This window comes from Hevea brasiliensis, chromosome 1 (assembly GCF_030052815.1).
Source record: "Hevea brasiliensis isolate MT/VB/25A 57/8 chromosome 1, ASM3005281v1, whole genome shotgun sequence".
Classification (NCBI taxonomy): Eukaryota; Viridiplantae; Streptophyta; class Magnoliopsida; order Malpighiales; family Euphorbiaceae; genus Hevea; species Hevea brasiliensis.
Window position 1 is genome coordinate 5,309,915 of NC_079493.1, and position 11,881 is coordinate 5,321,795.

The following is an 11,881-nucleotide window of genomic DNA, read 5'->3' on the forward strand; positions in this document are numbered from 1 at the left end:
TTGGATTTAATTTCAAATCAAATCGAGTAATTGCACACCTAACAAGACTCTAATTTACAGATCCTATCAAAACTTCTTTTGAGGAATGGGCCAGATTAGTCATTTCTTAGAACAATAGTTAAAGGATTTGATACCGCCACTCGAATCTAAAACCTAAGTGTTGATGCTTCCACTTCAGTAAATTTTGGATGTCTACAAGATTAGAAAAGATGAATTTTGCGAACATAAGTTGCCAAAGTTCAACACCATTACATTTGGCAACCTACTTCAGTGCACCACAGTTACAATCTGAAAAGAGACGAGCTTATCGTAGGCTGCACAATTAGTAGCTAAAAGGAGACAGCTCTATAATACAAAACACGTGCATCTTATGCAACTCAATTCGTGCTATACAAATAGATAACTGATCACTGAGGGCCAACGTGTAATCCGAGTAGAGAACAAATTATACATAGTTACATCAAATTACAAAGAAATGAATCCACTCAACAGCCCATTAGTGTTCTTCTAACTCTATCTACTATGTGATTTCTAGCTACAATATTCGACAGCTGAAGTTTTCCATTCTCCTCTAGAAGAAATCTGTAGAACTCCCATTCACGATCTGAGGCGGAATATCTTCCTATTTCAGCCTGAAAACCAAGACTGCAACTTGTAAGACATACTTCACACCATATTGCAAACTGACTACATTGTATAAAAGTGATTTAAAGCAACGTCAAGGGCCTGTGCTAGGCACTGGCACTGAAGAATATCAAACAAAAAGAATGATAACAAATTGCTTCAAGATTCTTTTATGGTCTAACTCGCAAGTTGAATGACATTGCAATTTGCAGATGGATCTTTGAAGCACACTAACGGATGTAAAAGATTATTACCGAGAATATACAGATCCCAAGTGATTTTAAAGCAAGTGTAACATCATAGAAAACTCGTGGCCTTCCCTTTCCAGATAGTTCAACTGGATTAGCAACCAGAAGTTCAGTATCAGGCCCTCGATTTGCAATAATCACACGTAATGGGTGAAGCATTTCAACCTTCAAGCAAGAACACAATGCGTTTTGCTTCTCCAGATCCACTATCTTCTTCCCATCCTTTTGCTGAATAAATAGGTCTAAATCACGATATCCATTGTTGTTTGCTGAGAATCGACCATAAGCTATCTGGGTAACAAGAAACAACAATAATAACATTATGTCAATAAACTGGAAACAGAATGGCTGTCTGCATAAATGCAATGCAAACAATATCAAATAAATATGATAAGTGATAATTTAATTAAATGGTACATATTTAGGGCAATTTTTTTATTCCCAAAATGGTATCTAGTCATTTATATCATAGATAAATTAAAAAAAAAAAAAAAAAACCCTTTTCTTTGGAAGTGCATTGATAGCCCAAGGGCAATTTAGAAATGTACCAGGTTGAGGTAATTGAACTCCAATCACATCATCATGGAAACCATTCACGCAATATGATGGCTAGGATCTCATAAAAGTACCATAAACTGATAAAATAACATAACCCACAACGCCTCTATGTAGAGGATTAAAACACTAATCATAACCAATCCAGACCATATCTCTACTAAATGAATATCATGGAATGTACAAACCAATACCTGCATATTGCAGTCTTTCAAAGTTCTCATTACATCGTAAAGTAGACCCTTTTGATCAATGCAGTGTACTTGAAGCAATGTATGAGCAGGGCTCAATGAATTGTCTATAGTTACATTGGTCTTTTTCAATTTCGTCATATCAGGACTAAGAGCTTGTGAATGGATTTCTTTATCTGATATGTCACAAAAAAATAATTCTTCTGCAATAACAGGAGAAAGAGAAGACATGCCCTGATGACACTCGTACTCGGGGCCTGTCAGCTGAAGTTCACAGCTGATACATGATTCGCCTAACACAGCATGCAATTGTTCAAATGTCTCATCTTGTCGTTCTTTTGTGTGTAGCAACTCCCTGAAACAAGATTAATAATGAGAAAAATTAAGGCTTGACTCTTCCATTTTTAATTAAAATCAATCTCATGGTTCATCAAGATTTCTTCATGACATTCCACCGAAAAAAAAAAAAAAAAAGATTTCTTCATGACATATCTAACAAGAAACAAGCTCCTACAAGAATATGAAAAATTAAGGCTTGGCTCTTCAATTTTTAATCAAAATAGATCTCATGGTTCATAAAGAAGATTTCTTCATGACACATCTAACAGCAAACCAGCTCCTGCCAAATGTGCTCCCTCCTCACCAATCACTGGCAGACTTATTCAATATTTAAATAATAATTTTCTTCTCATGCTAATTTCAGTTTTTTATAAAAAGTTTGCTAGGTCATCAATAGAAGGGAAACACCAACTTTAACATCATCAATGAACATACAGAAAAGAAAAGAAAAGGAAAAGGAGAATACATCAAGGTTAGATAAACTAACCACCATCTCTATTCATTTACTCATGCAAGTCTTAATAACAAAGTCCTGAAAAAATTAGCTCAGTTTCATATCATAAAAATAAAAATAAGGTATTGTTTTATAGATTGAACATATTTTTTGGGAGGAAAAAGATTAGGCTAAGGACTTTTAGAAACAAGAAATTCAATAGAAACGAAAAACCAAATATAAAACTTCATGAGATCGAAGGCTGTAATGCATGAGATGAAGTTAAATAATTACAAGGCATTCACTTGCACTTAAATTAAAACAGGACCCGTAAACAGTGGTCCAAATAAAGTTCTGGACTTCATAGTCATCATGTGATAGAAGGCTGCAATGCGTGGGATGCTGTTGAAAGTTTTAATATTTGATAATCTCTTCATTCAGTTGAAATAAACCACAAGATAACCATATAAAAAGACCTCAATGCAGGATTTCAAAGGCAGGCACAGGGTGGAATGCTTACATGTTATCTGTAATGAAGAAGAGGTCCAGGACTCTGCCATCTGGGGTAGTCGTAACCTTAACTCTTTGAATTGTGAGCTCAAGTTCAGAGAGAGCCTGAGTAACATCTACAGAGAATTTAAAATTGCATTAGAATTATACACATAAGCACTCACAGAACAATCAAAGAACATCAGCAAGTAAAGAGAATTCCTACTACCATGTAGTAATCCTTTTCTATCAAGGCAAAAAAACTTCAACAAGTAAACTGGAGATGAAGTGGATGGCGGGGGCTGTTGGTTTAAGTAAAAGAAGACTGAACACGATGGACAAATAGATAGAAGACGGTTCTTCAAATTTGACCATCTTACGAGCAAGCGAGAATGAGGAATCACCCAGAATACCATATAGCACCACTTTCCATCAGTGGAAACATCTGTAATAATAAAACATTCAAGATATATAAATGTTAGAAACATCTTCAACACCAACACTAGGGGCGTAAATGAATCAAGCTGAGATTTGAAGAGCTTAGGCTTAGGTTGTTAAAATTTTTTTGAGCTAGAAAATGAAACAAATATAAATAAGATCAAGCTCAGCTTGTTTAGAAAACAAGTCAAGCTAAACTTTTATCAAACCGAGACTCAAACAGCTCATGAACAACTTGACTCATAGTTCCAGTTAAGTTTTAGGTTTAGGGTTATTAGGTTCAAAACTAAATTTTATTAGGCTTAAGATAATAAGTTTAAAACTAAATAGCTCACTACAATAAGCTCAAGCTTAACTCTTTATTAAATGAGCAAAAATTAGGCTCAAATTTAGCTCCTTTGTAAAAGGACTCGAGCTAAGTCGAACTTTTATGGAGTCCAGCCTCAAATAGCTCACAAAATAGTTCATTTACAGCCCTAACTAAATCACTATTGCCAGCCAACCAAAAGCTAACCCAGAATTTGGTTTCTCCCACCAAAAATGTGTACAAAAGAAAGAGAATTAAGCATAGGTGCATGCTTTTTTCTGATATCCAACACAAATGCTGTTCCACCTCAATCAACTCACGCTTTATTCTTTTGGGCGCTATATAAAGGCAGAATTTGACGTATCTATTGTTGAATAACGCCAATTTTTATATGTTTGGCCCAAAAAAAAAATTAAAAAAAATGAACTGTTGAAAAATTAGACATTGCAATTTTACATCAAGCATATAAAAAACTCCCCCAAAAAAATTGAGCTGAAAAAGAGGGAGGAAAAGAATAGCATAAAAAATATTTGATGAAATACCTCCTTTGGTGACGTAAAGCCCAAAGTCGAGAATTATTCTGCAAATATCGCAAGCGAGACCAGTCTTATCGGGGCAATTAACGGTGACAACATGAGGCTCTCCTGGCTTCTTCCCTTTCTGGATGACAACCGCGTCGTCGCTCGGCACTCCCATGGCAGAAACGGGCGAGGACAGAACAAAATGCGTGAATCAGGTTACAGCTAAAGAGCACCACTCTCGTTAACTTTCCCTTTCCACTGCGATTTCCAAGCCTTTCTCCGGATTTCTACTAAAATCTGAAACCTTCAAAGAGGAGATAATCAGATAAACCTGGGACGGAGAGGAAGGAGAGACGAAGGTAGGTAGGTACCGAATCCGTTTCCACTTGGTGAGTGTTTTCGTTTGTGTAGAGCAGGTACAGAACGCGCAAGCCAAGTCAGCAAATCAGGGACCTTGAACTAGACTCGTGGCGACACTGTGGTGGTCGGATAAAGCTTTCTTTTTCTGTTAGTATTCCAAAAGAGATTAGAAGGATATGATTATATGATGGACAAGTGTCAGCATCACACTGTAACTACTAACTAGTGTTCCGTCGTATTGTCAGTTTTCAAGCTGTTGTCACGGCAGCTGTTCTTCACACTATGGTACCTAATTTTTGCCAAAGATGGCTAAGGACAAAGGTTATGGATAAGCATTTATCAACTTCAAACTAGTAATCAGATCGAATTATTTAAATTCGATATTTTTAGTTTGAATTTTTTAAAAAAATTAGTTAGATTAATTATTAAAATTTTGAAAATTAATTTTTCCATTCAATTCAGTTAATTCATTAAAAAAATTAAATCAATCAAACCGAATCTATTTTTCCTCTATTTACATCGCCGTTCTTACTTTAGGTGTAAAAGCAAATTTTGCCATCTCTCTTTTCACCTCATGCAATCTCACTTTCATGTTGGGCGTCGGCCACAATGATCCTCTCGATTCTTCTTTCCCTTCCCTTGGTTTTTGTTTCTTTGGTCTTATTTAGCTATTAAATTTTAAAGTCTCAAACTGTTTTTACTGAATAAAAATATTTTTTTTATTATCGTTAGGAAAAATACATTAAAACTATGGAGAATCTTTTAATTTGAAGCACTTGTGGCCCCCTCAATTCCGCCGCAGTCCACAGAACTACATTCTCTCGCTTCTCGACGAACGGTGTAGATCCACAAGGACCACAGACTCCAGCCTCCTGCTTACTCGACGACGCAGATCCACAGTTTTGATGGCTAATTTTTGAAGTGCAACTTGCAAATTTTTTATGGTTAATTTCTTTGAGGCGCCAAGAGAATTGCTTTTTGTTGTTTGTTTAATTTGCGCCGAGCCAATAATTTTGTATGTATAAACCAGTAATTTTGAGATGTTTATTTAGTTTGAGTGAATATTTTTGAAGACTTAATTGTTGTAGCTAATTTGTTTAATGAACTGTAAATTATTAAATGGTTTTTTGTTGCCCTAAATTGTTGTATTGAGGCTTGACTAACGTCATAGAACGCCTCTGTTTTTTTCTGTGAAACCGTTAAATTAAATTGAATTAGACTAAATTAATTTCATTTAATTTAATTATCTCATCAATTGAGTTTGGTTGAATTTATATTTTATATAATTTTAATCATTTAATTTTTTTAATTTAATTCAGTTTGAAATTAAACCGACTAAATGTTCATTCTGACTAAAGTAAGGTAAAAGAAAAAAAAAGATAGAAGATTTCAAATTGTTAATCATTATGGTTAGGAAAAAATTGATACATGATCAAACAATTGAAAATAAATAAAATTTAATTTAATATTTTAAAATAAATAAGATTCAAGGTAAAATGTAAAAATAAATAAAGCAAGGAAATAATTTTATGAAAAAAAAATTATTAATTGTATATGAAAATTTATATATGATAAAGATTTAATAAGTATTTATGAAGTTAAAAATTTTAATATAAATAAAAATGAATTAAAAAGTTTAATCTAAATAGGAAATATATTCAAAGAGGAAATAGTTCTGGTCCTGTTAGCGTTGTCACCAACACTAGTCCCGGTCTGATGAACCTGATTTAAATTTTGACTCTCATTTATTATTTATTTGATTTTATTATTGAAATTGTTATTAAAAAATTTATTTTTTTAGATATATTAGTTTTAAAATATTAAAAAATAATTTAAAATTAAATTTAATAAATTTTAATTATAAAAATATTAAAATAATAAAATAATTTTTTTTAAATTATTTTTAATGATATTTAAAATAATATTTTTATTAAAAAAATAAAAATTTAAAACTTTCAAATGTAATGCCAAATAGATAATTAGTTTGATTTGATCTAGATTTGATCTAATTTGATAATTTGTTTTTCCTAGTAACAAATTCGATAGTTTTTTTTTCCTAGTAACAAAACTGGCTCCTAACTAGATGGTTGAACCATTGGTTTTGATCAAGTTCAATTTTAGGGGAATAACAAGATTAACCATTCTAAGGACTTATTTGACATTTCGATTAAAACTACAATTAGAAAATTATTTTTTACATATATTAATTAAAGAATATTAAAAAAATTATTTAAAGTTAACAGTTTTTTTAATTTGCTTTTCTCACTAGTAAACATTTTCAATCCTCCACGCCACATATACACTAAACTGGTATGGTTCGGTTGCACTTCACATCGAGCCCAACATAGATCGTGATCCCGTTAATGCCTGTTATGGTCCGGTTTCACTTCAGATTTTGAGCCCAACACAGATTCGGGCAACCACAATCAGATCGACTCAAAACTAGAATTTTAGACACAAAACATAGAAGACATTAATAAATTATATATATATGTATTAATAAAATATCTATTTTATTCGTAAAATAAAATTTGAGTATCCAATGTACTTATTTCAAATTGAAAATAGAGTAATTCTCTCGTGGTTTTTATCATTCCTTTTATAACTTATCCTCCAATTTGGTTTGTTTCATCATCGGTTTTGGGCACGATCAAGGGAGGCAATTGCAGCTTTGGATCCGATCTCTCAAAGGGCAAACTCTGGAGCTTGTAGAGGAGGCGTTTGTAGCTTAAGAGCCCAACTCTCAAAAGGAAAAATCTGGAGCTTGTAGAGGAGAGGGTTGAGTGCTTTAGATATTGGCAATAATACTTGATGTGTTTAGAAATCTGTGTTCCATTCTACAGACGCCTCATGCCAGAGCAGAAATGGCAAAGAAACAATCAATTATTAACATCCCGACGAGTTATATTTAAGCTCAAAGTAAATTAAGGAGCGAATATAGTTTTATTAGCAAAAGCAATTTCAATTATAAGGACAAGAGAGTGATAACCGTCTGCCCTTGTAATGCAACCACCTATTATAAGCTAAACAGAACAAACAAAATTAAATGAACAGAACTCCCTAAATGCACAAGCGAACCGAATCAACACCTTCAACTGTATGTCATTTCAACAAACATGTTAGGGGCACACCAACATGGTTGCAAGAAGCACTCATCAATTACCAACAAGAAATTTAAATTGTTCTAATACGACCGTCGAACCTGTAATCAAATACATTTTCTAGTGCCTTTCCTCGGCAGTTTCCGTGAACCCAAACGGCAAAATGAAGAAAATAAGAGAACATAGAAAGTAAAAATTCTCCCAGAAGATGAAATTCTATTACTTCTGAAAAGGATGCCAATTACAGTAATATCAAAACCAAATCAAGGAAAAAAAAAAGAGAGAGAGATCTAGAGCAAAGATCTAGAGAAAAGATCTACAATCCCATACACTAACATCCTACGACCTGCAACACAAAATAAACAAATTAAACCTAACCCCCAAAACCATACAGAGTCCTTCCCTGCCTCTTGAGGGCATACACCACATCCATGGCAGTAACAGTCTTTCTCCTAGCGTGCTCAGTGTAAGTAACAGCATCACGAATCACGTTCTCCAAGAAGATCTTGAGGACTCCACGAGTTTCCTCATAAATCAAGCCACTAATCCTCTTCACACCACCTCTACGGGCCAAACGACGAATTGCAGGCTTAGTTATACCTTGAATGTTATCTCTTAGGACCTTCCTGTGCCTCTTGGCTCCTCCCTTTCCCAGACCCTTCCCACCCTTTCCACGACCCGACATTTTCTCTATACGATTTTGAAGTTTTCCCCGCCGAAGATTTCGAAGATTGCAGAGCTTTCGTTAGAGCACTGAGGCGGGCGATTGGGTATTTATTGAGTGACTTGGGAGGATTTCGGATAAGGCGGGCAATATTTGAAGCCGTTGGATTTAGTTTTAATCGACGGTTATTAATGATTTTGAGAGTTGTGCCACGGATTGTGCTTTTTTACCACTGACGATTTGGATGTTGTAGCGCGGTTTGGTAATGATCGTTAGATTTGTACTTATCGACGGCTATGAATGTAACTTGACAAAATTATATGTGAACCGTGGATTATATGAGATTCAACGGCTACCAGAGTCGATCCGCGTGAAATGAAAACTTTAGATATGAACCATTGATAAGTTTGCAATCGACGGTGAGTTGGTTTTGGGGGTTTGTTGAACGGATTGTGCTTTTTGCTTTTTGCTCTTCATTGGGCGGGCGATGAATAAATCAAGATTTTTTTTTGAACAGGGAAGGAAACGGCTCCTCAATTTCAGATTTTTTTTTTTTTTCAATTTGTTCAACCCTCTCATTAGAGTGTACAAAGAAATCACTGTACCAACAAAAATTCGAGAATCCAAATTTAAATCAAAATTAATGATTTTATGTAATTAAATATTAAATATAGTTTAAAAATAATTATATATTAAATTTTTTATTTAAATTTCAGTTTAATATAATAAAAATTTAACATAAACTATATGTGTGTATACATATTAAAGAAATAATCTTATTTTATTTTTTATTTTTATTTATTAAATAATATATTTTACATTAACACTTATTTTTTAATTGGTGTATGGCAATATATATATATATATATATATATATATATATATATATATATAGTTAATAAAAATTAAATTATAAATTTTAAAAAAATAAAAAAAAATTATAAAAATTAAACTTAATCTACTAAATGTTTTATAATTTCAGTTGCTTGTTTAGATTTGAATCTATTAAAATTAACTTTGTCGTCAATTTGATTTGACAAAAATATAATAAAAATATAAAATTATTTCTTTAATTTGAAGATAATAATAATAATAATAATAATAATAATAATAATAATAAATCTCATTGCATTTTGGCAATTTTGGTTCCCAAGAAAGCAATCCCCTAATCTTATTCAACTATTCGCCAAATAAATCATAGAAGAAATGGAGAAGATGACGTTATTGTATTTATATTTTAAAAATTAATAATTTTATAAAATATTTTATTTTTTTATTTTAAATAATATATATATATAATTTAATTATTTATTTTTATAAATGAATTCGATTAACAAATATTTAACATATAAAATTTAATTTAAAATCGATATAAATATTATTTTTCAAATTTAAATTAAATTACATATTATTTAAATTTATTCTATTAAAATTTAATTAAATTGAATACTCACAAATTCTCAATCAATTGCCACTGCTATTCACATGCCTGCACAGCCTGTTTTTGGTTTTCGTATTTCACTATCGTTACCCATCACTTTATTAAGTGCATAAGCACTTCTTTTTTTTAAGGTACATAAGAATTGAGAGTTGAAGATCGTGAGACTTGAACTTAGCATCTGCTAAGTTTGAGTTGTGCCATTAGCCAACATAACTAAGTTGTGATAAGCTACATGCGTGTTGTTTCACAACAATATAAATTTATCTTTCACATGATAAGGATGATTTGCATATGGAACATTCCAATTTTTGAAGAAATACTAAATATGATTATTATTTGAAGGAAAATATAATTTATAAAGTTTTGAAGAAAAAAGTTTAATTTAATTTTAGACTTAAAAGTAAAGTTTTAAAAGTTTTATGATAGAAAATATGATTTTTAGAGAATTCAATGATTAAAATAAAATTTATTTAAAAAGAGGGACATTTGGTAGCCCCTTCTCTAGAATTATAAAAATAAATTGAAGAGTAGAAGAATTAAGAAAGATAAACGGAAAGGAAAAAGAGAAAAGGAGAATAAGAAGAAGGGAAGGAGGGAGATGGTGACCGAATTTTTGAGATTTCTCTCACAAAAATGGACGCCGACAAGGAGAATAAAGGGAAAGTAGTCTGAAAACTAAGAGATTAGAGAGAGAGACAGAGAGGAAGATGATAAATAAGAACAGAAATAGGGATTGAGCAGGGACAATAACTTTGTCTTTCGTCCAAGTGAGTTTGGTGCTCTTTCACTATAAATTTTTAGAAATGTTTGAAGGTCTATATGTGTAAAAATTATTGTTAAAATTTGGTAATTTTTAATGGTTGGATTTGAAGAAATAAATTGTTGAACATAGGTTGTTTACATTTGAAATTCTGAATTTTAGCAACTAAAATTTGAGAAAAATAAATAGTTAAGATGCTTAGAAAATTATAAAATTTGGTAGAGATGATCTTTGAGGATACTTGGGCTATTTTAGTAAATTTTGGTAAAAATAACTTAATACTGAAATTTTTACAAATATTGTATTTAGATGTCTTGAAGATAAGGTTAAAATTTAGAATTTATCTAACAATTATAATATTTTATATAAATTTGAATGGAAAAATTGCCAATTTTTGTATTAAGGATTAGGTTAAGTTGAATATGTTATTTTGATGGACTAAAATTATTTTGAGATAGTATATGGTATTTAATGAATTTTTAAGTCATTGTGAAATATTTTTGGGAAATAAGTATAAATATTTAGTTTGATTTTTGGTGATATGAATATATTATGGAATATTTTAATTTAAATTTGAGTATGAAGTCTTTGAATTAATAATTTATGAAAATATAAGTTGAAAATTTATGTAAATTGATATAATTATTAAATGATAAATTTGAGTTTTGTGACAAGGATTTTAGTCCAATTTTAAGAAAGAATACTGTAAAATATTCATTAGAAATTTAATATAGAATTGAAGTTTTATTAATTAACTTGATTATAATTATATCATGATATTTTAGTAAGAGCTTTTGAGATTGTCTTTTTAATTAGACTGTAGAGGAGTTCAAGAACCGAGCTGGAGATTAAAGTTTTGGACGTAGCTTAGGATACTTGTAAGCCCCAAATGGGCGTTGTGTTATATTGTGTTTTGTTGTGGGCCTGAGGCCTTTAATTGTTGAGATATAAATGAGATCTTTCTTATAGAGAGGTTATGTTATAGATATAGAGAAAACTCTATAGAATTTTCCACAAAAACCTAGGAAGTCTTTTGTTTCTTTAATTAATTATTGTTGGTCTGTTATTGATAGTTATTTGGTATGTTTGTTTAAGTGATCCAAATCAACAATTTTCTTTGCATTGTGAGTTTAATATTGATTTTATTTGTAATTTTAATATTATTAATTTATATTCAAGGCATGCTCATGTAGTCACTTATATGTGTGTATATAATTAGTTAAATATCAGGCATGCTCCTTTGCTGCGTATGTTATTAAATTTGTTTGTGGATGTCACATTAAGATAACTTGGAGCTTTATGTGTGTGGTTGCATGAGTATGGTGTGGATATGGATATAGATATGGGTAGGATGGGTAGTTACGACTGGAGCTTGACTCGCTGGGACCCAATCATTATATATAGATAAGT

General features: G+C 31.4%; 2 protein-coding genes across 2 annotated transcripts; both read right to left on the bottom strand.

Annotated features, from left to right (window-relative positions):
• Positions 1-348: 348 nt before the first annotated feature.
• Positions 349-4,605, bottom strand: LOC110648430 (ACT domain-containing protein ACR9). Its single transcript, XM_058143432.1, has 6 exons — positions 4,167-4,605; positions 3,109-3,324; positions 2,911-3,016; positions 1,622-1,973; positions 879-1,163; positions 349-632 (listed from the first exon to the last, which is right to left on the bottom strand). Exons 1-6 carry the CDS (start codon positions 4,318-4,320, stop codon positions 486-488), a joined length of 1,260 nt encoding a protein of 419 aa, XP_057999415.1. The 5' UTR covers positions 4,321-4,605; the 3' UTR covers positions 349-485.
• A 3,070-nt stretch (positions 4,606-7,675) lies between these two features.
• On the bottom strand, positions 7,676-8,358 carry LOC110648428 (histone H4). The gene has a single exon (XM_021802652.2). The coding sequence runs from the start codon at positions 8,289-8,291 to the stop codon at positions 7,980-7,982; it is 312 nt and encodes a 103-aa protein (XP_021658344.1). The 5' UTR covers positions 8,292-8,358; the 3' UTR covers positions 7,676-7,979.
• Between the last annotated feature and the right edge of the window lie 3,523 nt (positions 8,359-11,881).

Bases quoted from the DNA above. Each gene is read 5' to 3' on its own strand.
- LOC110648430 (XM_058143432.1), bottom strand. From the start codon at position 4,320: ATGGGAGTGCCGAGCGACGACGCGGTTGTCATCCAGAAAGGGAAGAAG. The intron at 1,974-2,910 runs GTAAGCATTCCA...ATCTTGTTTCAG, and splicing joins TTCTTCATTACAGATAACAT to GGAGTTGCTACACACAAAAG. The intron at 633-878 runs GTAATAATCTTT...CTTGGTTTTCAG, and splicing joins TTGGGATCTGTATATTCTCG to GCTGAAATAGGAAGATATTC.
- LOC110648428 (XM_021802652.2), bottom strand. From the start codon at position 8,291: ATGTCGGGTCGTGGAAAGGGTGGGAAGGGTCTGGGAAAGGGAGGAGCC.